Source organism: Oenanthe melanoleuca, chromosome 5, assembly GCF_029582105.1.
Source record: "Oenanthe melanoleuca isolate GR-GAL-2019-014 chromosome 5, OMel1.0, whole genome shotgun sequence".
NCBI classification, from domain to species: Eukaryota; Metazoa; Chordata; class Aves; order Passeriformes; family Muscicapidae; genus Oenanthe; species Oenanthe melanoleuca.
This window is the reverse complement of record NC_079339.1, coordinates 24,128,004-24,152,794: the sequence shown is the minus strand read 5'-3', so window position 1 is coordinate 24,152,794 and position 24,791 is coordinate 24,128,004. Positions and strand designations below refer to the sequence as shown.

General features: G+C 45.2%; 1 protein-coding gene across 2 annotated transcripts; it reads left to right on the top strand.

Annotated features, from left to right (window-relative positions):
• Positions 1-149: 149 nt before the first annotated feature.
• CRY2 (cryptochrome circadian regulator 2) lies at positions 150-22,634 on the top strand. 2 transcript variants are annotated; one of them, XM_056492706.1, is made up of 12 exons: positions 150-378; positions 3,110-3,218; positions 6,491-6,633; positions 13,529-13,713; positions 15,031-15,119; positions 16,179-16,319; positions 16,823-17,134; positions 18,194-18,345; positions 18,472-18,674; positions 19,140-19,229; positions 19,740-19,878; positions 20,363-22,634. In XM_056492706.1, exons 1-11 carry the CDS (start codon positions 182-184, stop codon positions 19,874-19,876), a joined length of 1,758 nt encoding a protein of 585 aa, XP_056348681.1. In that variant the 5' UTR covers positions 150-181; the 3' UTR covers positions 19,877-19,878; positions 20,363-22,634. The 2 variants fall into 2 exon arrangements, with proteins under 2 accessions (XP_056348681.1, XP_056348680.1); XM_056492705.1 differs by having other exon boundaries at positions 19,737-19,878.
• Positions 22,635-24,791: the final 2,157 nt, after the last annotated feature.

Below are 24,791 nucleotides of genomic sequence, written 5' to 3'. Positions count from 1 at the left end.
GACATTTCCGGGGCGGTTTCAGGGACGCCGCCGCGCCGGCGGCAGCTGCGGCCTGGGCCGCTGGGGGGCAGCACGGCGACCCCGCGCGCCGCTCCGCCCCGCCCCGCGGCGCTGATTGGCTGCCGCCGCGCGCGCCAATCACGCGGAGGGGCGGGGCGCAGCCGCGGCTCGGGCGGCGGCGATGGCGGCGGCGGCGGCGGCCGCGCTGGGCCCGGCGCCGGCCCTGTGCCGCTCTGTGCACTGGTTCCGCCGCGGGCTGCGGCTCCACGACAACCCGGCGCTGCAGGAAGCGCTGCGGGACGCCACGTCCCTCCGCTGCATCTATATCCTGGACCCCTGGTTCGCCGCCTCCTCCGCCGTGGGCATCAACCGCTGGCGGTGAGTGGCAGCGGGCCTGCGGGCCGCGGTGGGACCGTGCGGGGCCAGGAGGCTCCCGCGGCAGCGCAGCGCTCTGGGCGCGGTGCGGGCCGTGGCGGTCAGGCCGCAGCAGTGTCGGGCGCGCTCACTGCTCCCCTCAGCCCTCCCGCAGGAGAGCGGCTGTGCCTTGTCCACTTGGCCTCGCCGCAGTTCTCTCAGCGGTGCTGCCCGCCTGTGTGGGAGGATGCCGTCGGCTTTATGTAATATCATTAGACTTTATCTGTGGGGCGAGTGTATGAGAGCAGCACCCGATGGGCGTGTGGCTTTGGGAAACCCTTTTCCCTGCATTTAGAGGCGAGTGCAAAGAATGCTCAGCTTGGTGGCTGCACCCCGCCTCCCCCCTGCCCTTGGGCTGCCGGGCGCGCGTAGGCATGTGCGCACGCAGCGCCCTTCCTCCCATCGCTCAGCTTTTTCAGGGAATACAGAGCGGCTGCTGCTGAGAAACTAGAGGTGAAGCTGTATGGGCTTTTCCTCTTCTCTGCAAGTGGAAAAATGTATAGCGTGAGTCATGTCTGTGCAAAGATCAAGACCTCATGTACCTGTAGCCAGTAACGTTACATAATGCTGTTGTGTCAAGTCTCAACAGCCTAAAACATTCGGAATCCCAGTCCAGAGGGATTCTCCTGGGCAAGACCCCTGCATACAGGTGAAGCCGATCTCCCATTACCCCCTCAGAGGAACAAGACAAGCGCCTGGCTAAAGATGCTTTGAGAGCCCTTGGAAATGTCACGTGGCTGTGCACCAGGGAAACTGTAGTTGTAATTGATTGATTCTGCTATGCACCTTAGCTTCATCTCAAGGAATGGGATTGTGTGGGTTATAGCTATGTGTTTCTAGAACTCTACAGCAGAGGAGGGCTTAAAAATTGCAAATGTGCAAGAGTTACCTCAGTGTAATCAAAGTACAGAAAATTATGAATTCTGTTATACGAGTCTGAATTGATCTTTTCATAGACCAGACTTTCTACAGGCAGTGGCAGACAGAAATGCCTTTCATGTGCTGCTGTTGTTGCTGACTGTCCTCATTTGGAAGAGCCAAAGTGTGCCACAACAGATAAATTCCTGATCTTTTTAATCCTTGTTTGTTTCCACCAATGTTGTGAAGGGAGGGAAACAGTTAAGAGTCTTCTTTATGTTGTAATCATGGAATATACGAGCAAGCAAAGTCTTTAAAAAATGTTTTCTTGGAGGTATGAAACTACTGCAGGTGTCAGGAATGAGCACCACTGGCTGTTAGGCAGAAAAAAAATGTTGGCCAAAGTTCCATTCATTCCCATTGTGAGCCTTGGCTTTGTTTTGCTAATTTTTTAATCCAAATATTTGTATTCAGAGTTCTGTTCTTCAAAGGCAAATGCTTATGTTTTACCTAGTTCCCACAAATTTATCATGTTGAAAAACCCCGTTATTTAACTGCACAGCATGTGTGAGCCATATGGGACTAACGCTTGTTAAAACTTTTAGAACACTTGGGACAGTCGATGCTCATACTTAATAAATGGAGAGTGGGCTGGGGCTCAGGGAGTGGTTTGTTTAGGTTACCTGGATCTGGTTCTGGGTGTTCTCCTTTGTGATAGAGTGCCCTTCCTTCTGTGAACCCTGCACCCTTTTCTATCTCCAGAAGTGCGAGCAGCCTTGTTCTATCTGTCAGCTCACAGTTCACGTTATGGGTGGTGCAGCCGAGGAGAGAGAAGTTGCCACTTTGCAGTGCAGTTGTAGCTTGGCTTTCATTAGCTGTGGGCGGTCTTTAGGGAGCTGAGGCGGGTGCTGGCTTTGAGAGATCACACTGCAGAGTGGGCATGGAGGAGTGAGGGGAAGGTGAGGGTTGGCAGGCTCACTTACAAAGGGTTGTGTGTTTGCCAGCAGAGACACTGAAGTTTTAAAGCTGGTATCTTCTGCAGAGTTAAACAAAGTGAAGTTACTATGTACGTGTGACTGGGAGAGCAAATATACATTTTGTGGTTTATAGCTTAGTGGGGGATCAGTAAGACATGCCATTAAATGCAGAAAGCACTTACATAGCATTTTAGGGGTTTGGGGGTGAGAGGGAATAGAAGAGTGTCTTGGTATGCTCTCATCTCTGTGTCTTCGTGCAAGGTGAATTGCGGTTCTCTTTGCAATTATTCAAAGTACAGATGATTCTCGTGCTCAATCTTGTGCTACTGATGAGCTAGGAGAGTACATTTCTCTGCTGTGACATGGTGTATTTGCAGCTAGAACTGTAAAACCTGCACAGTTCTTGCAGTATTTCATTACTTTCCTTGGAGTAATGCATCAGAACTTTTCTACTTCATATGCAAAATCCCTTTTTGCCCCAAAAACTGTGAAAAAATGTACAGTAGGGAATTACATGGTTTATGCTTTTTTCATTGTAACGTGGAGAGAAGAGCTGACAAAGATGTTCTCCCACCTCTGAGGGAGAATGTGGGAAGTGGGTTGCAGTAAGAAGAAAATCCTGGAAAACTCTTGGATCTGGTCAAGAACAAATTCCATATGAGTGAATGGGAGCTGGCTAGTGCTGCTATCTCATAAAAGTTGTTAGACAGATCAGAGATAAATATGAATTCTTGTTTTCTGGTTCTTGTCCAAACTTCCAGTTTGGTTTGGTGATGCTGGAGTTCCATGCAAATTCTCATTTTCCTTGTAGCTGTAACCCTGACTGACTGACACTAACTGCTGTTGTTTCTTCTCTGCAGATTTCTTCTCCAGTCCCTGGAAGATCTGGACAACAGTTTAAGGAAACTGAACTCTCGCTTGTTTGTTGTGCGAGGGCAGCCAACGGATGTCTTCCCAAGACTCTTTAAAGTAAGAGAACAATTTTTGGAGTATAATGAAGAAAAATTGATGACCTGGTGCTAAACTTGCTTTTACTTCCTAATGATTGGTGATTCCCTTGGCATCTCTTGAATTGTAACTAATTCTTCACTTTAACAAACTTTCCTGCTTAACTACAACTAATTAACTACTATCTATAAGGGCCAGATCCGTGCCTGAACTCAGAATTGCAAAGAAATGTAGTTGTAGGGTGTAACCTAGTATCAGGCTGCTCAGGCTTCTCTTTTTGGATGGTGATCCTGAACTTTTTTTCTTTAAGTCACCTCTCACAGGGCTGCTCTGTGACACACAGACCCTTCTTTGTTGAGAGCTTCTTCCCTAGTGGCTATTTGCTTACTGCACCTTTTATTTAGGAAGGCTGCTGGGTCCATAGACCTTTACAGACAACAGAAAAAAGTACACTGATCTGTATGTGAATTGCAAAGAGGATTTTGTGTTAAAATTTCAAAATTCAGGAGCTTTTATGTTAGCTGACTTTTCTTTTTCTGTTCAAGACTGCAGTTTAGTCATCTCAGCAGCAGGATGGATATAGCTTGGGTCCAAGCTTCCTGCTGATGTATTGTTTAGGATGTGGAATATGCAGTTACCTTGGTGATCAATAATGGATTAATGGGGTACATTTCTAAAGTGGTATGTCAGTACTGCAGATGTCAGAGCTAACAAGAGCATCTCCTTGAATATCAGGGCTTCTCATACAGTATCATTCTTCTCCATCCTGCTCTAAGATTGTATTTCCCAATGTCTTCGAAGCTTTTTGACGATGCCTTTGATAGCATGTCTCCCAGTAGTCCTGAGTTGGGGGTGTCATGTGGGCTGTGCCTTACATAGGGTTGACAAAACTAGTGTCCCCCAAATCCTACTATAGACCAGCTGCTGAGAAGGAGCGCTAAACTTGAATCTTCTTCTGTAAATGGTTCTGAGGTGTATTTTCAGGAGGAGGGCAGTTAGTACTGGGGAGAGGAGCTGGACTGTGCAGTGATACTTAATTTGGCTCCTGCATCTTAACACATGACACAAACTATGTGGTGCTTTTAGCCTTTTCAGAGTCTAGATTATTTTTATTTTTTGATCTGCAAATAAGTTCCAACTGATAGTAGTTCATGCCCTGTTTAGTTCAGGGTATTGACAGGATAGTTAAATCTTTATTGGAAAAAAAATGCTCATTTTAGTTAAGGAGCAAAAACTAGTTGGCAGAGTCTGGTTTGGAGAGATTGATTGTACAATCAGTCAGAACTGCTTTTTGCTGCAGTCTGTTTTGTCTGGGCAGATGAGCTGATGAGTATCTCAGATGTGCTGTAACAGAGCTGAAAAAAGTAGAGGGAAGTTTTGGTATTGGATGGTAAATGTCTAGCTTTGGTAGGGATTGAGACCTCTCCAGAGCTGCTGCACTGAACACTGAATCAGCAGCAGCTTATGCTTTGCTGTCAGCTTTTGTGGAGAGGAGAGTTATGTCACATTTGCTACTGCAATACTTAGACCTAATGTAATTTCTGATCTTGCTGCCAGTCACTGCAAAGGTGCTACTGTGCATGGATATGATACTGTGACAAGAATACTTGTTAGCAATGTGTTAACCTTTGCAGAAGTTTTTTGTCTCACTACTTCTGATCAAACATTTGTAGTTTTACCTCTTCTATAAAAGTGCACTCTTTGTTCACTGAAGTGTTTTCCCAATCCCTTTGGTGTTTTTTCCCCTAGCAGTGGCCTTCTCAAAACTGTAGGAAATACATGCCTTTAAAGTGTTGGATGCTTACCTAAATTCCCTGTTAGCCTTAATAGTTTTTTATTCCAGGTACTAATGTGTATTCCTTTGAGATCAAATCCATCTTTTTCAAGCCTTCCAGTTGATACTGGCTTTCTTATAGAAGAAAGAAAAGTTTAAAATGAAGCTGTTAAATCATGTAGGAACAGAGTAGAGCCTGGAATGTGTCTGTCTGACCCCTGCTCTGAGTTATGAATCCTGTCATGTTCTTACTTTGAGAAATGGGTGGAGGATCTCTTTAAGATGGACATTCATTGGTAACTCGTTAATTTCTCTATCCTTCCTAAAATTAATTTTGGGGCTGAATCTGCATGTTTGGAAATGTGTACAGTTGTTTTCTGCTTCTAAATCCCCTTCCTCATCTTTGGCATTATTTTTAATGATCTTCAGGGAACTAATCACATTTGTTCTTTGTGCTTTGCTTCTGTTTCGCAGGTAGAAAAGTCTCCTGTGTATACAGGGGTAATTTAGACTGTCTCAGCTGGAGAATATGGTTCTTAGTTGTGTGAGGGTTTTTTTTAAATGTCTGTAGATTTCTAGTTGTGTTTGCTAAACAAACCTGTGGGCTCCTGCTCTGCTTGATGGTTGTCTTGGGAGGGTCGCTGTGGTAACCATTAAACCTCTTCTCATAGGATTCATTTTCTGAAGAAAACTAGGCCATAGAGTTTGTAAGCAATCTGTGTTCTGTAAAGCCTGGAAGAGACTGATATGGCCTATACTGTGTAATTTGTAAGGGATCTGTTAGAGGTATGAAGATCAAAATAAGTGCATGGCTTGGCTAAGGGGGTTGGAACTAGGTGATCTTTAAGGTTCCTGACAACCCCTTCTGTATAGCATATAGAATTCTACAATTCTAAAATAACTCCAAAAAGGCAGGACTTTAAATCTGAATTGCAGTATCATACTTTCTTGTGCACACCAGTAAGGTTCACTCAGTTGCTGTCCTGTGTCTTGCAATTTCTTGATTCTTTCTGTTTGTGTTGGACATTGGTTCCCTATTGTGTGGTGTCTTTAAAGAGACATCAGAAAAAGTTGAGAATGTATTTGTTTTACTTAATGTCACCACATAAAAACACAGGGGTTGAGCATAACTTCTGTTGAAAGAGTTTTCTGAAATGCTTTTTCTGCAAATGCTGGAAGAGGGTAGTAAGGTTACTTCAGGACAGCAACAAAATGTGGTATTGGTAGGCTAAGGAAAACTGAGCTGAAACCTAAGACCAGTAATAGACAAGAACTGAACCTCCTCTGATGTGTTTTAAACCTGACATCTACAAATTTGCATAGCAGATGTGATGTTTGCTAGCACTGATAAAATTGTGCTTCTTTGGTTATCTCAAATCCAGATTGCTGTTCCTCACAGCAACACTCTAAAAGCTTCCAGAACTTTAAACTCCTGAGGAGTTCTGAAATCTTCATTTGTAATTGTGCTGGTTAGAAATAGTCTTCTGTTTGACAGCTGGGTGTATTGTTTTTCTTGCAGGAATGGGGAGTCACTCGTCTCACCTTTGAATACGACTCAGAGCCGTTTGGAAAGGAGAGGGATGCAGCTATCATCAAACTGGCCAAGGAGGCTGGTGTGGAGGTGGTGATAGAGAACTCCCACACCCTCTATGACCTGGACAGGTATGGGAAAAGGGCAGAGGTGCTGCCTGGGCTAGGCTGGGATTGTCATGTCTGCAAAGACTTCAGTCTTTTCCATTACACTGATCACGGTCATCCTGAGTGAGCCTATAAGGATTACTCTGCACACTCCACTTTTGATTAGAACACGTCAAAGTGCTGACAGTGACGTGAATATACAGAAAGGTGTTGCCTCAAGCTTATTAACTCTGTACTTAAGTGTAATTAATTCGCTCAGCTGTGTCCTATTGATTGCTTTCCTTGAGCATGTCCTCAATGTAATGGACTGCTTTTTTTTTTTTTTTAGCTTCATTGTAATAAAGGTAGTTGAGCTGTTGTCTCAAACAGGTTATGAAAGCAGGGCTTTTAAACAATGGATGTGTCAGGACAGCTGGAAGAAGTAGAACAAGGTAGATTGGGGCAAACTTTCCTTTTTCTAAAACCTGAATGCTTTTTCTTTGTTGTGTGTTTGCTGTGTTTGTTTTTTCGATGCTGAGTTTTAATATATTTACTTATATGTATAATCTGTCTATATACATTTAATTTTAAATGGTGGTGACAGTCTTTCAGCTAAGACTCTAGGGTATGCTTGACTTCAAAGTCAGTACAGTGTTTCAGTACTTACAATTTGCTTACAATTTGCTTGCTTTTTTTCTCCTTCCCTGGTGTTTTTTCCCTTTTTCTTTCTGATGTGACTTATGCCAGTAATGCTGAATGTAGATTTTCTCCTATAAATCTTTAACATCCATAATTTCCTATGGGAAGGAGCTTTTCAGATAGCAAATACTGCATGGAAATGTTTGTTGCTTGAATGAGGAGGATTCTTGAACCTGTGTCATGAGCAGGTACTGCTTTCTAATTCTGCATTAGAAGACCATATTTATTATCAGTGTTTCTTACATCCTCACCCCTCCAATGTCAATGGCCATCACATTCTTCTTCATGTCACCTATGTCTTTTCCAGTGGAGAGTTTCAGGTGGATTCTAAATCTCTTGTAAGTTTCATCACCTCTCTTTATACTTCTGGGTATTTCTAGAGGTGGAGAGCAGTAGTGAAAACAATGGCTAATGTACAAAATGTAGAAGCAGCATTGGTTTTTAGAGTGCTATGTGTCTTGTCTTTTCCTAACAGTCACTAGCATTATTTCTTCTTTTTTGAGTGCTGCTAAATATTTAACTGATGTCTCAGGACTTCCTTCCAGAATGGTCAGAGCTATTTGAGAGGCTGCTACTATATAAATAAGAGATTGAATAGCTATGTATATGGAGAAACAACATGACTAACACAATTTCATCTGATATTTTTGGCAGCTGGTTATGTGGTATATAGGGAAATTTTTAACGTACCTTTTATTTTTAGCTATCCCAGATATCTTACTGCATCAGTAAATTTTATCATCATGCTCTTTTTTGTCCCTTCCCAGATATTTTGTAAAAAATATTGAGCAACACAAGCCCAACTCAACTCTGTGTAGGATTTCTTTTCCTGTTGGATAGATTCCTTCTCTAATTATATATATTGAAGAATTTTCTGTCTCCGTGGACCTTTTCCTTTATTGCAAATTATTGTGGTTTCTTTAAACTTTTCAATGAGGGATCTTGTCGGATGGTTTCTCAAAATTGACATAGGATATATCAACTAAATTTCCTTTGCCTCAGGCTCAAATGTCTCTAATAGATTTTCAGGCACAACTTCCTTTTTACCAAGGCCAAATTAACCCTCTAGCATATTGCATATATCCATGCATTCACTGTTTCTGTTAGTGTTTTCTACCCATCTGTCTAATGCTCATATCAGTCTATTCATTTGTCCCTCTGATGCCCCTGAAATGTTTTTAAAATCTGAAGTTGTATTTACTTCCTTTTTTCCCTTATAGTATTTGGACAGTTTTATATTACATGCAGTAGCTATTAGTTTGTGTATTTCACGATGCCATTTACAATTTCAGGGTGAATATTTGGTGACCCTGGCAAGCTTTTCAAGCATAGTGTTGTTTTGTGGCACTTTTTCCTGGTCTCCCAATCTGTCATAGCATCTGATAGATTTTCTTTAAGAAAAACAAGAGTCCTAACCTCCCTAGATATCTTCATAGTGAATACATCTGCAAAAATATATGCAGGGGTTTTCTTGTGCTGTTACAGTCTCCTTTGTTTAATGAGTTGATCACCTCTTGGCCCTATAAATATCCTGAAGTGTCTATAAAGGGGGTGGTTTTGATTGGGTTTTTTTTTTTTTACTACTTACAGTTTTTTAAAAGATTTCTCAAACTTTCATTTAGATATTAGGAGGTGCAAGAAGATCACAGCTTTTAATTTAACCTACCAAAGTTTGGTGGGTTTCTCTCTTTGTCTTCATTTTCCCAAAAGATTCTGCCTCTCTTGTCTTAGCTGATTCTGTTCTTTAATTGTTTTGACTCTTGTGGTCTTTCTGAAATACTTTTTCACATCTGTATTGTATTGTTGCTCCTGGAAGGGTGTTAAATTGATGCATGCTAAAGTCACAGTTAGAGCAGGCAAGTGATAATTAGCATTTTCAGCTATATCTTAGCACTATCTAAGACTAAATCATGAATTGACGCTCCTTGTGGGTTCTTGATTTCTTGTTTCATGGAGCAGTCACTTATGGCAACTAGAAAGCTGGGTTTGGGTAAGAGATGGGGTGTGATAGATACCCCGTCTGTATGGATGTACCTGAAGTCTCCACTTGCTCTGACATTTCTTGGTTCTTGGCATCTCTGAGATTTCTCAGCAGGTGGTAATACGGTTTTGATACTGTATTTCTGCTGGAAGTCCCAGAGTATTTCTCCATCCAGCTGTGTTACTCAGATTTCTAACTCATGGTTTGTGTTGTCTCTCTGCTCACCCTAATGTTTTTCCTGCATAATTAGCAGGTGGTAATAATCCCTGATGGGGGCATCCCACTTCTCATCTTTCTTTAATCAGGTTTCTGATGAGATTAATCTAAATTGTTTGAAACTGGGCTGACAGTCTTTCACTACTACATAAATGAATTCATCACTTCCCATTTCCCCTGCAGTGTATTCCTGGTACCACCTCCACCAGCTCCTTTTAAACATTTGCCAAGAGCCTGTTCAGTTAACTTGTGAATTTGACCAGTTTTACCTAATAGGAAGATTATAATGTGCCTCTTGTTGGCACTGCCAGCATAGCTGTGTGATTATCAGAGCACCTTTCACCTCCTCTTCCCCAAAACAAGGACAGGGGTATAGAAAATGATCATTAGTGCTGGAAAATACTCCTAAGAAAATCTGGGAATTCCCAGTCAAGAATATCAATATTCAGATTATAGAAGCCAGACAGGAAAGAAAATCTCTTGGGTATCAGCTTAGCCTGCTCATAAGCCTTTACTTGACAATTATTTTGTCTGACAACTTCCAGATGACAGGTTATTTTGTCTCTTCCCTGGATCTGCCTGTTTTCTCCTCCTTAGGACCTAAATCCTTTGTAGTGTGTTTACTGATGGCCAGCACTGTGGTTTCTGTAGTCCCAGGCAGGCTGGGTTGTTCAGCAGGAGTGGTTTAGGTCAGAAAAGAACACCGATCTCTTGTGTTTGTAGCATACATCAAGATCAGCTTCTCCTCAAACACCCTTGCCTAAGGCTGAAATGACAGTAGAACGTGTTCTCATAGGAGCACGTACTAACTTAAAGGAGCCAAGCATGGGGAAGCACACATGCCTTGGTGCTTCTGCAGTTCAGTACACTATGCCAAAAAGATGGGTTATTTCTAAGAAGGTTTACTCAAACTTCTGCCTGCCACATCCTCTTCTGTCTTGCATGGTGCTCTGGTGTTAGGTGTTTGAGGCCAGCAGATGATACCCCACTGCTGATACCCAGCCTGTCATCAAGTCACTTCGTTATCTCTCATCTTAGAATGTGTTTCTGCAGAAGTTGAATTGTTTGTTCTTTGTTCAGCATCTGTTGGATGGAGAGATCAGTTGGTTATCTCTCCATCTCCTCTCTGAATCTGCCGAAATACCCCTTGTTCTGCATACACAGAGCCCTGCATGAGCTCTGTGGAGCGGGGATTTGGATCAGAGCAATTGCATAAGCTGGCAAGGCTAACGAAATAGTCCGCGTGAATTGGTGCTGGGTGTGTTGGGCAGCCTGCGTGCTGAGTGCTGGCAGCCAGCTCTTCCTCCTGCAAGGAAGCGGGGGAGCACACTCATCCATTGCCAGAACCCAGCCTTGTCCTTCGCAAGCGAGCTGAGGTGTCAGGGGTTTGAGGCCAGCAGCTTTCTAAGCCCATTAGCCATCCCGCAGGGGCACTGCTGTGGAGGTGATTCAGAAGGTGACACCTGTGGGGGCGTGCATTTGAGTCTGCAGACACTGTTGTCACAGGTGACTGACTGTAATCGTAGCAGTGCTGCAATTGTTTAGTCAGGTTTGGGTTGCCTGCTTTCCTGAGAGGAAGTGTGACTGTGTAACTGATGGTCAAACAGACCTTCATAACTTCTGGCATCAACATATTACTGTCAGATAGTGCTAGGTATCATATTCCTGCTTTGGCAGCACAGCCAGTTTTGGGTGTGCTCACTAACTAAGGTTAGGTTCTGTGTGATGAATGCAATGATTCTCTGTTCCACTTCAAGAAAACTAAAACAACTGCCATGTGTGGCAAATTGGGCTGGGGGAGATGGATGAAGTGGGGGTATTAAATCCTGGGGACGGACCTCCCTTTTTTTGTCACTGAAAGTCCTGTGAAAGTGTGTCGCCTGGATTAGAAGCTCTGTATGAAGAAGGAAAGGACTCCTACTTGGGGAGCTTCCTGTACAATTTTTTGTATAGTAGGCTGAACAGTACTACAATACCCAGGAAGTGTAGTATAATATCCCATATTGTGCAATACCTGATATTCAATACTTCTTTTCCTGGTGAAAGGTCCAGATTTCGTGCATAATGCCAGTGTCAGGTGCTATGAAATGTGCAGCTTGTCCCAGTCCTATCCTAAAATATTTGTGTCCCAGATCCAATAACTCTTTAAGAATTCAGGGCCTGTACTAGGTAACTTCACACACACTCACATGCTTGAGGATTTCAGGTACAGACACTAGCATCCATCTGCTAGTCACAGTGATTTGCTCCAAGTAGCTAGGTGTCCACAAAAGTTTTAGCTGTGGATCTTGTACAATGGTGTGGATCTCAGACTGAACGGCAGCTTTAGCAGGACTGGGCAAAAAAAGCAGTGTGGAAGAAGTAGCTTCCCTGCCCCCATCCAAATCACCTCAGGGCAAACATGGTGCAGCTTTGTCACATTTTCTCTTCCAAGCTCTGAATTCCTGGAAACAAGTGAGCTTCTCGAGAGTGCTGTAACTGGAAATGCCTCACTTCTCATCCAGTGGAAATGCTGATTTTCTGGGTATCTTTGGCTAGTCTTTCTTGGCTACTCACTAAGCAGCCATGGAGAAGAGTGTGGTGGGTAGTATTCATGAGTTCTGTCATTTCTTGCCATCTCTGGGATGGAACATGGAGACAGACAGTGAACAAGTGTATGCAGGAAAGCAGAGGAGATGCACTCTGGTGTGGTGATGCAGGACAGAATCTGTTGGCAACGTGTTGGCTGTAAGGCAGATGCAAATACATTTGTGTATGTCTCTGTGCCCACACCGTGGCCATGTTTATCGCCTGGCACTAAAATGTGCGGTACTTTGCACTCTGTGCGTATCCCGATGGCCTTCCCTCCCTGTGCTGTGTCTTTATCTCCCAGTGTTTACAACTTAAAAGCAGAAAAGCGGGAGGAAACTGCAGGAAGCTTAATGTTTAATCCGTTCAGCCGCGCTGCCCGTGGGGAAGGCTCGGTTTGCCCGGCCGGGTGTGTGGAGGGCCGGCTCCCGTGGCGGAGCGGCGGGGAGCCGGGTCAGCGCGGAGCACACGTGCGGGAGCGCCCGGGCCCGTGTCACTCCGCCCCGCCACACGTGCGGCCCCGGGGAGCGGCGGCACATGGCGCCCGCCCCGCGCTCGGCGCTAAGCCCGGCCCCTTGTATAAGCTTGTGATTGTCATGGCTAGGAAGGCTGCTGTGCTGCAGCTCCTCTGTGAGCTCTGGGTTTGCCTGCCTCCGCTTTATGCAATGCTGGCGAGCCCTGTGCTGTCGGCTTTGCTGTTAACTCCTTCCACTCCTGCAAAAGAGGGGTTAAAAATGGCGTCTTGCAGCCTGGGGAAGTTTACCTTGCGTGGGGGGCTTCTCAAAGCTCTCTGTCACAGGAAAATAAGACTACGTAGCCCCAGCAGGCTGAAGTAGAGGAATGGGGAATCTTGACTGTCTTTTTCCGTAGTGTGTTCTGAAACGGATCAATACCATGAGACAGGGCTGCTCGTGACCTTATGGCATGGAGGAGGATAGTGATCTCTCTAATCACGATGAGAGGAATGATGCAAACTGGGATTTGTCTCATCCAAGATAGGTGGAGGAGGGGTCACTAACAGGCTGAGTCTTCTGTGTCAGACAAGAAAAAGGTGAGAAGCAGGTTAGGATATCACAAGGTGTCAGGAGAATCGATGCAGGTCTAAGATTTGCCACCTTGGGGAGACAGAAAGGCAGAAATCAGATAGAGATTTCCTACAGGGGTCTGATGAGGAGCTCAGGGAGAGAGATGTGATGCTCAGCTTGATTCAGCTGGAGCTGTTTTGGTTTTGTTTTTTTTTTTTCCTATGGAGATGAGGAAGTATGTGGTGTTTTACGTATTTTAGGGTTTTGGTAGGTTGGTGTTAATATCCCTTTGAGGGATGCATCAAGTGAAATGTAGGTCTATAAGGATTTCTGCATCCAGACTGAAAGGCAATCCTGTGCAGAGATAGCAAGGTCTAGTTTGGATGTCATTTCCTTGTGTCTTCTGTGGTAGTGAGGCTGTGTTGTTTCACCTTGTTTATTTTATCTCCAGAATAATTGAGCTGAATGGCCACAAGCCACCCCTCACCTACAAGCGCTTCCAGGCCATCATTAGCCGTATGGAGCTCCCAAAGAAGCCAGTGAGCACTGTAATAAGTCAGCAGATGGAAACATGTAAAGTGGACATCCAGGAAAACCATGACGATGTCTATGGGGTCCCATCCCTGGAAGAGCTGGGTATGTGTCAAGAGTGAAGGAAAGGACTACTGCCAGCTGAAACAGGATCTAGTGGAACTGTTTCCAGTGGCTGGCACGTGTTCTCACCTGACATTGGATGCCTCTAGCCATAGAATGGCCTAATTTTTTCAGCAAGTGCCAGACCTTGTGATAACACACTGGCGTCCCTTGCACTGCTGTTGATGCCCAGCATCCCCTTTAGCATTGCTCTGAAGTGCTCTGCATCTGTCCTTGTGTTCCCTGCTATACTGAGCATGTAACCACTGTACTAGGATCTCATGTCCTCACCAGCTGCTTTCCTCCTGCTGCAGTCTCAGGCACGTTGTGTAACAGACCTGAAGATGTAAACTAACTGTGTACCAGGTTTAGATCATTTAATTAACTTATTGCCAAGCAGCACCATTTTGGGAACTTAGCAAGACAAAAGGTATTTCAAAAATTTCTTTCACTCATTGTGCTGTGCCTTACAGTCCTGTAAGACTTGAAGAAGGAGAATGTATAGCTGAGGTGTGAAGAATGTAAGACCTACATCAGGGAAGTGAATCTAAATGCAAGGGAAGAAAGTACTAATGCAGAATACTGTCTATGTGTCTGTGACTGGAGGCTCCATACCAGCTTTATAGAAAGTATCTCCTGGTACCTTAAGGCACGGTTTCAACAGTCATGTAAAAGCATGGGGCTTCACAGCAGGAGTATCCTAAGGGCTGCAGTCCTGCATGGATCTACTTTCTCTATGGTCTGGCCAAATGTGAGACTGCATGTAACTTTACACTGCTCTGCTTGCTGCCAGGGGAGGCTCTTCTGTCTGCCCAGAGCAGTGCAGGGAGACTGTATTATTGCTTTCCCCTTTGCAGTGTTCTTTTGCACTAATCCAGTGCCTTCCCCAGCACCAGCCTCAGCAGAATAGGAGCCTCACCAGGAGCAGCTGGGCTATCTAGTGAGCTGCTGATGTCGATGGCAAGGTGTTCTGTAAGGCAGAGCTGTGGAGCAGATGTTTCATTGCCAGCTGTTCTGGCCTTTGGAGCAGAGCCATGTGGGTAGTGCTGACACACCAGAGAGAATGCTGGCTGTGAGCAGTGGGGAAAGTCACCATAAGGCTGCCTGAAGCATTGCAGGGAGAGGCCCTTGAAGTGCAGTGTCATGAGCAGGCTCTCCCCATATCCTACATGATTTGCCTGCTGTACAAGGATTAGAGCAGCAAGTAAGCCACATTAAGCAACTGTAGTATGTACTGTCTTGCTGTTGTTAATGCATAATCCCATTTCTATGCCCTTTGTCTAGGCATGGCTTCAAATCTTACAAAGTTCTTTCTTTCAGGCTTTCCTACAGATGGTCTTGCCCCTGCAGTTTGGCAAGGAGGGGAGACAGAAGCTCTGGCACGGCTGGATAAACACTTGGAAAGAAAGGTAACCCATTATTTAAGTGGTGATTCCTGCAGTCTGTGGCTCCAAATGAAAAATGTAGTGTTGCCCATTACCCCATTCCCTGCTCTTCTTAGCAGTGCTCATAGCATTCACCTCTGGAAAGGAGTGTATGCTATTGTTGGAGATTCCTGTGATCTTAGATTTTGTGTGAAGCTGGGAAGTCACGGGCTTCCTCAGGTCCAAAAATTTATAGCAGTGTATTAAATATGCTGCTGCTTGAAGCACATTGGACTCTTTTCCTTGTTTCTACCTCTCAGTTTCATTTAGAGAAGTGCAAACTTGGAAATTCTCCTTTTAAGTTGTTCAGTCCCTGCTGCACACTGCACACCATCTTTTTACCTTTACCTGAGGTATTAGTGTGAGTACATGCTTATAAAAGAATGCCTTCCCCTTTTCCATCAGCTTCTTAATAGGGTGTCTCGCTGGCTGGCATTCCTTGAGCCCTTTGTTGAAATAATCAGATTTTGTTTCAGTGGTGCTACTGTTCTTGATTATAGTGCACAAGGCAAACAATTTCAAAGTAATGAAAGGTGACCCAGCTACCAAAGCATGACTCAATTTTAACCATTTTGTACTTCTTTAATGCTGTGTGGCTTGATGTCAGCTGTGAAAACCAAAGCATAAATGCTTGTGCTGAAGAGGGAATAAATTATCAACATAATGCTCCACAAAAGAGTGGAATTTCCCCAGTTTTCTTGTTCAGTGTGTGAAATGAGATAGACATACCTGGACATAAACAGTTGTGTTAGCTTGTATCCCTAGGAACTCTCAGGATTGTTAGCTCCTGTATGCAAAGCAAATTAATCTTCTTGGGCAAAATAACTGACTGGTTTAAATCCTGGGGCAAAGGTTTTGCATTTCTTGAATAGGCCATGGGGGTTGGGATTGCCTGCTAGTCATCTCTTCCAGCAGTGGCTGGAAATAAATAGAAGAGACTGGCTGTAAGATGTGAGTGGCCTCACCACCTGCACAGAGGCTTGCCTTTAGCAGTGTCCCACAAATACAGGAGGTTTTTGGCTCATTTCTCCTGGATCTGTCTAGGCATGGGTTGCAAATTACGAGCGACCAAGGATGAATGCCAATTCGTTGCTGGCCAGCCCCACGGGACTCAGTCCCTACCTGCGCTTCGGCTGCTTGTCCTGCCGCCTGTTTTACTATCGTCTCTGGGAGCTGTATAAGAAGGTGAGACAAAAGGTTCACCTGGAGGGCAGGTGAGATTTGAACATATATAGCATGATGCTGGTTGCCACACAGTGTGCCAGAATTGGTGCAGAAGATACAGTTGTCTCCCTAGTGTTTGGTTTTTGGGCTGAGCTTGTTGCTACTACAACAGGATACTTTTAGATAAGAGAGTAATTCTCCTGAATGTACTCACTCAGACCTTAAATCTGGTGGTACCTTGTTCTTCAGTCTAGACTTCTGTGTTATGAGCCATCTAGAGTCTTTTACTGTTAGTTTTACATTGTTCCAGTCACTTATCATTGTACTGAGTGAACCTGTGTCAGTGCTCTGACTTTACCATCTGGGCTTTCTGATAAGGGGTGATCTGGCGCTGAGCTCCTTTATGGCAGTGATCAGTAGCTGACATGGGAAGTGTGTGTAATGTAAATGCATGGGTGCCCCACAGCTCAGCTTCATGAAGCCAGTCCTTCCCTGCTTGTGAACAGGCTGTTCCCTCTCCGCAGGTGAAGCGGAACAGCACACCACCCCTGTCTCTGTATGGACAGCTTTTGTGGCGGGAGTTCTTCTACACAGCAGCCACCAACAACCCCAAGTTTGATCGCATGGAGGGGAATCCCATCTGCATACAAATCCCCTGGGACAGGAACCCTGAAGCCTTGGCAAAGTGGGCAGAGGGCAAGACAGGCTTCCCTTGGATCGATGCGATCATGACCCAGCTGAGACAAGAAGGGTGGATCCACCATCTGGCCAGGCACGCCGTGGCCTGCTTCCTGACCAGGGGTGACCTCTGGATCAGCTGGGAGTCAGGAGTCAGGGTGAGTCCTGGCATTTTCAGATATTTGCAGAAGGCCATAAGGAAAACAAAGTCTCCCTGGCACTTGCTGCAAGGATGGGCACACAGGTATGGCTTTTGCTTCATGTGTAAAAGGTGCATGGAAGAGAGGATTTGCTAGCAGGCTCTTGGCCAGCCAACAGCCTGACTTCTTTCTGCGTTCTACTGCGAGGCTCTGACTGTATCACAAGCCTCAAGTCACCATTACTAAATGTGTTTGGGACGCACTGGTACATCCAGACTTTGGGGTTTTGGGGGGCCTTTTAGTTTTATGGGGGGTTTTTTGTAAAAATTCTCTCAGTCCATCTGTTTTCTTTGCAAGTTTAATGTCACTTCTTAACTGGACCTTTTTCCTCATTATAAAATCCATCACTGTGCCGGTCAGGGAGCGCTCCATGACTGTGAAATCTGAGTCTAGAGTCTCTCAAGGAAAGAGGTAAAAGACCCTCCTCTTGGGCCATCTGAAGGGACAGACAGCTTGAACCTACCCAGTGTACTGCCCTACACAATAAGTGGAGGCAGGGGGATCTAGTCACAAAGCTAACAAAGAACGTAATTGAAAATGCAGCTGAAAGCGCAGCTTCTGTGCATGGATGTGAGTGAATTACTGCTGAAACCTTTCTGCCTATCGGTGGTAGTGTGCTCTGGGACCTTCAGAGGGGTTGTTTTCTTCTTGCTTTGGTGCATGTTCTTCTGTGCAGCATCCTCTCTTTCCCAAGGTTGGTGCTTTACTCTTGTTATGCCTGCCAGGCTAGGATCAATACCCAAAGCTTGCTGCAACACTAGGTAGTGATTTAGTCTGTAGCTGCATGAGAGATAAGCCATCACTTTATCAGTGTGAGCAGACTGTGCCTCTCTAAGTGAAAGTGTCAGGAATTGAGATACATTGAGCAGCCAACTGACTTCAGCCAGCAGATCGCCTCTGTGCTGCTGCTCTGTTCTCATAGTTCAGTGCCTGCCATTGGAAATAGCATCTTGGGTCCTACTGCCACAAAGTCCTGCCCAGGGAAGGTCTCAGTGCCTTTTCCTCCAATTGCTGCAGGTGTTTGACGAGCTGTTGCTGGATGCAGATTTCAGCGTGAATGCCGGCAGCTGGATGTGGCTCTCGTGCAGCGCGTTCTTCCAACAGTTCTTCCACTGTTACTGTCCTGTGGGCTTCGGACGGCGCACAGACCCCAGCGGTGACTACGTGAAGTAAGTGATGTTGCTGCAGGTGGTCTTTATTTCTGGGTCTGTAAGCTGAAGTCAATCAGTGGCTCACAGGTGCACGGCACTTCCTGTGCACTGTGTGTGCTACACTGCTTTTTACTTGTGTTGCAGGAGGTATCTGCCCAAACTAAAGGGTTTCCCCTCACGGTATATCTATGAACCATGGAATGCCCCGGAGTCTGTGCAGAAAGCAGCCAAGTGCATCATTGGGGTGGACTACCCCAAACCCATGGTGAACCACGCAGAGACCAGCCGACTGAACATCGAGCGCATGAAGCAGATCTACCAGCAGCTGTCACGCTACAGGGGCCTCTGTAAGTACCAGCCATTGCTAAAGTTTCTATCTTTAATAGGAGATAAAATGCTGTGAGGAAAGGTAGTGATTTAAAACAGGTATTACTTGTCTCTCTGGCCTGTCCGTGCAAGAGGAAGCAGTGCCTGCCAAACCTGCTCAGTTGGTTTCCAGGGAGACCTCCATTATATTCTCAGCTAAGAGTGGAGTTTGTTTAAGTCTGAGAGCTGCTGATAGCATGGCACCATCCATATACAACCAATGGTCCATTCTTCACTTTGTAAAAAAACTTAAGCAAGTGTACTCTAAATAAATTCTGCTGGATCATGGTGTGTGTCTAGTCAGCACTGGTTTAGTGCAGCTCTGAACTCCTCCTGCTTTGGGATGTGGATTGCTGGTTGGTGATCGCTAAGGTATTTCTGTGAAAAGATTCTCCCAGCCCAGATGTGTTTTGTTTCTTAACTAAGATCCTCTTGCTGTTCTCTAGGTTTACTGGCATCTGTCCCTTCATGTGTGGAAGATCTCAGTGGCCCGGTCACAGACTCGGCTTTGGGGCAGGGCTGCAGCACCAGTACAGGTGAGTTGAAGCTGTTTGTGTGCTTTTGATTTTCATGTCATCTTAAAGGTTATAGGCAGTAGAGGATCCTTTTCTAATAAGAAGAGGTTGTGTAGCTAGGAAAATATAGATTACATTCACATTCCTTTACAATTACTTCAGAAGTCCCCAGTGAGCCTTCATTTCTAAAAGGGCTGAAGGAGTAAGAGTTCATTAATGTGAATCTTTTATTGCCTGTGTGGGATCATATGCAGCCACTTGAGGGAGAAGTGCAGATCACTGTAGGGTTAATCAGGTATAATTAAGCTGTCCTCTGTCAATGGAGGATACTTTTGTGTTTGTTCTGGGTGACGTAATTCTGCTTTTAAAAAAGATTTTTTGGTAAAAGTTTTCAGGGAGGCTGTGACCAAATGTCTCTGTGCTTGTGCAGTCTTCTTTCTCCCAGCTGTGGGGCAGATTAGGTCAGGGTGTCCTTGTGAGGCCATCTAAACATGGGAACCATTGCAGTGACTATCCTTCCTTCTACAGCAGTGAGGCTGTCTCAAGCAGAGCAGGCTTCTCCAAAACGCAAACATGAGGGAGTGGAAGAGCCATGTCCTGAAGAACTGTACAAACGAGCCAAAGTGGCAGATCTCCCCGCTTCAGAGATCCCTGGCAAGAGTTTGTGATTGTGAGTAGCTCTTAGTGTGATCTGGCTTAAACTACCTGCTTCTGGAAGCTAACAGGGCTCAATCTTTACTCCCACCATTTTAATGAACAAAATAGACTTCCCTGTGGAGGGATGTGTAGGGCTCCTAAGTGTGGTTCTGCAGCCCAAAAATACAGCAGTGTGCCCTCCAGTTGTTTGGATTTTGTGTAACACGCTGTTAGCTCTGTTGCTGGTGGAGAGCGGTGCCCTGCTGCTGGAGCTGTCACGGAGCACAGCTGTTGGTGCATTTGCTCTTGTGAGGCTGCTTCTCCTTCCACAGAGTGGGCTCACAGCCAGGTTTTCCCCTATGGTGAGGGTATGGGCTACAGCAGGAGAGCAAGCAGGCCCAATCATCTACCTGCAATGCTCTACATCCCAGGAGGGAAGGAGCTGGTCACATATTCTGCCAACTTTTCAGTATGACAGGGAGGTCAAGGCAAATTCTCTCTTTTACTTTCTCCTACAGCCAGCGACAAGCACCTTGCAAGTGAAGAGGGAGAATGCTGAAGAGGTGACCAGAAGAGTAGGAACTGCTGACACAGAGGGACTGGAACTTGCCATCTGCAACAGAAAATCCAGGGTCTCATATAACTGTGTAATTCCAATAGCTGCCACAGAAGGGCACTGCATTACTTGTGCTTGGGAATATTTGGCTTTCTGGTCTCCAGAGAGCCAAATACATCTCTTCTCAGCCATGCCCACATTAAAGAGGGCAAGAACATTCTGTCAACTTGCTCACTCCCAGGTGTATCTTTCTTTTCTGACAATGGCTCAGTGCACATGACTTGATGCATTGATGTAGGAATCAGCATCTGCATGTCTCAGAAATAGTAAACATCCTTTGTCATCAATAGTACTTGGTAGTGATGTATGCTGATTAATTCAAATTATAGTAGGAGTTAAGAAGGAAGATGCTACAATGTCAAAAATAGAGTACTCATCCCACAAGAGAACAGGGAAAATTCAGTATTTCTTTCATTAGGCTAGGCTGACAAGAAAGGAAATGTTTTCTGAGTAAATCAAGGTAATGCTTATGTGGGATGCAAACAAAATGAAGGTCAACTGTAGCACAAGAACAGATACACTTGAAAGGCACTTAAAACTTTCCCTGCAAAAGAACCTTGCCACTGCGAGGTGAGCCATAGTGCTATTGCCTGGAATGGGCAGCTTCAGAGCTGTTTGATATCTGGGTAAGAGGAACTCTCTGCAACTCCCTGAAAGGAGGTTGTAGTTAGATGGGGGTTGGTCTCTTTTCCCAGGCAACCAGTGGCAGGACAAGAAGACACAGTGTTAAGCTGCACTGGGGAAGTTAAGGCTGGACATTAAGAAAGAGTTCTTCACAGAAAGAATGGTTGAGCATTGGAATGTGCTGCCCAGGGAGGTGTTTAAGAAAAGATTGGATGTGGTACTCAGTGCCATGGTCTAGTTGACGTACTGATGTTAGGTCATAGGTTGGACTCAATGATCTCAACAATCTTTTCCAACCTAGTTGATTCTGTGACTCTGAGAAGGAGGAATTCTTCAGAGAATAAGATCATGCCTTGATATGAGCAAAGCAGTGTCTCAGAATAGATCTGATCCAAGTAATAAGGAAGCTACACCTGGGCCCAGCACTCTACAGCATTTCCTTCCCTGAATGAGAGCTCTCAAATGGAGCCTGTGTCTGGTGTGTAGCCTGTGCAGTGCCTCATACTGCTAGAGGATGTATTACACATCAGCTCCCTGAAGTGAGTCTTCCTCGAGCTCAGAGTCCAGTGTCCATTTTGTTTGCTCTTTTCTGTGTTGGCATCTGTGTTTTTAATTTCCACACAGTAAACTCCTGTACCTGCCCACTGCTCCTCCTTGCCCCTTGTGTTCACACTGGTGCCGTGTAGCCTAGCGAGGTGATTGTGAAGCTTTCCTGGTTCTTAACCATACACTCCTTGCCAGATCCTGTTACTTGTCAGGTCAGCACAGTGCTGGCAGAGCACCTCTGCCAGCCACCAAGGAGTGCAAGAGAGGGTAGTACTACAGAAGATTCTCTCTTGTGGCTGTTTCCAAGAGGAATGACATTGAGTAGCTCGTCCCGTGCAGTGGGCTGCTGTTAGCACTGTTTTCATTTGCTGTCCAAAACCTTTCATCCCTGCCTGACACTGACAGTGTGGGGCTATATGTGAGCTTATGCAACTAACTGCTTGGGGAGTACAGGAGTTGTCTCCCACTGGGATAATCAGATTCAGTTTTGGAGCCTGTGTTTGAACCTAGAGCAACAGGGCTGTGAATAGAAACTGAGTCAAATGTACCTGAGAAACCTGAAGTGGTTGAATTGAGTCTGTGAATAAATTTAATGAATAGCTGAATAACCTTTCCTTCCCATTCCCTGGGGTATTGATCTTATGTTCTTTTTCCACAGAGAATCCACTGGGCAGACTGTGAGCAAGTAAACAAAGACACACTTTTCTTAACCTTACTTTCTTCTAAACTATTATTCATAGTCTGCCTGGTGGATAACCCAGTCATCAACAGGTCTTGTCCCCTTCAGTATGACCCAGCTGTTACTCCCATTGTCTTGGGGGTAGAAAGGTATAAAGAAAAAGAGATACTCCCCTACCCCCACCTTCTGCTGCAGAGAGAAGGAAGGGGAAAGACATGCACTTTGTACTCATAGGTTACAGAATTTGTGACTTCTGTCATTTGGAGAGTTTCATGCTTAGGCAATGGTCTGTAAATAAAACTTTTTATAAATGTCTTTAATCCTCTTTTTGCTGTCATCCAAATTATTTCACTTGGTAAATGGAATTCTTGGGGTTGGATCTGTGGGAGTAAAGAGTCAAAGGGTGGAGAGGCTACATCTCCTAAGTGGTCTAGAAGGTTTTGTGGAGGTGGGGGAGATCACATTTGCAAGGTTTCTGTTGGTACCTGGGACATGAAGGTGGTATTTGCAAGAGCTGCAGCTCAGGTAGTAGCACTGGGAATGACAGACACATCAGGCCAGCCAAAGAAACACGAGGGAAAAAGTTTCTTCAAGAAACCTTTTAAGTGGGCTGGGGTTAATCCACTCTGGCCTCTTCCCAACTGAAATTATAGACATGGATAGAACTGTGACAAGTAGGGAATGACTGTTCATTGTTTTCATTAATATTTAGAATTTGGCATATTTGGTTAAAGTACAAGATGGCAGATAGAACAAGTCTACACCTTGCTTAGCTTTGTGACAAGTTCTTCCTAAGTTGTGTGTGCTAACAGAGTTCAAAAAGACTTGGCCAGTTCATGAGGAAAGAAAAAGCCATCAGTAACTATTAGTAAAGATACCATCTTTGTTTCAGAAGCAGAAGAGGAGTGTTGGAGGGTGTTGTAAAGAAAGTAGCATGAAATGGATGCCAGTTTGGGGGTTTCTGTTTTTTGTGTCTCAGGGCAAGCTGGCAATACCTGACACAGGCACCCCCAACACAGGCATGATGTGAGCTCTTTGCTCAGGTAGAGGGAGAGTTGCCTTTTGATGCTCTGAGAGCAGTGGCTTTGGGATGCTCCCCAGGATTGTGAAGGTTCCTTTCAACTGAGGGGGGATACTGGGGCAGAGAAGTGCTGCAGAGCGTGAACAATTGTTCAGCTTGGGTCTCCTGTCAGTGATTGAGCCTTAGAAGTCACTAGCCAAGTCATTAACTGGTATTAAATAGACTAGACTTAGCAATCTAGTAACTAGCAAGGACGAAAAGTCAAGTTCTTCTGCATCCTGCTGTCCTCCTTGGTGCTCCTGTGTAGACCCACTTACTGGAAACCCTATCCTAGCAGAGTTACATGAGATATATTACTTTTCTTAGTAACCAGCAAGACTTAAGAAGAGCAATAGCCATGCAGTTTCTTGTTGAGGTTCTGCAGGGGCAGAAGTGCCTCAGTCATGGCATTGCTGAATTGTTCTCTTGTTTCTGTCAAGGACCTTCCAGTCTTGAAAAAGTAAAACTTCAGTGCTTGGGGTGGCTCACACAAGGCAAAAACGTTTTGAAAACAGCAGCCTGTGCCTTAGAAGATGATGAACCAGAATGACGGTAAACTCAGTCCAGCTTTTTCTAGCCAGAGTATAATAATGTAAATTAAAGCTGAGTAGACTGGGTTTGAGGTTCCTCCTCTGTGCTGGCCAGGATATTTCTTTTACCTGTCAAAGGAATGATGGTGATGTGGCTCAGGATTGCAAATGGGTAACCTTGGATTTCTAGCAGAGACTTCACTGCCTGCTCCATGTGCTAGTCTTGAAAAAATTCCCTTCTTCCATGTCTCTTCTGTCTGCACAAGGTAAGAGCTGGAGTGGCTTCAGGAGGGGCTGGCTGAAAGGTCTGGAAATAGAAAACACATCTGGATATGAAGAGATGGAGTTGGAAATGTGGCCATTTGAGACAGAGGGGGGAAAAAAACAGTGAAAAGGATGGCTGACGGAAAGACAGCAGAGTGCTGGTCTGGTATCACAGATACCAGATACTGCATCTGGTGGAGATCAGTTGGTTCAGCTGGGGGAGAGGAGCAGGAAAATTCTCAGCACATAACCTCTCCTCAGGTTTCCTTTAAGTCTACGAACAGTTGGTCTGAAGTGAACCTGATGGTCAGTTGGACAATTTGAAAGAGAAAAATCAGCAGATGCCTTGTGAGCAGAGATGCTGGCTAGGACGGAAGTGCAGTCTCTTAATTTGCAGCAGATGTGTGTGCAGTCTCCCAGGGGCCCTGTGCTCTACTGTGCATCTAAGGAATAGAGCTGACTGACAGCAGTGCAGCTAGAAAGGTCAAATTGGGTCTCCTGCCCGTCCAGCCTGAGCCAGGTGGTGACCTAACTAAAGGTCAGATCACTCAGGGGTGAGCTTTTGGTGCTTGGCATCCAAGCAGAGCTGCAGTGGTGGTGATCTGGCAGCATCCTTACCTTCTGCCTC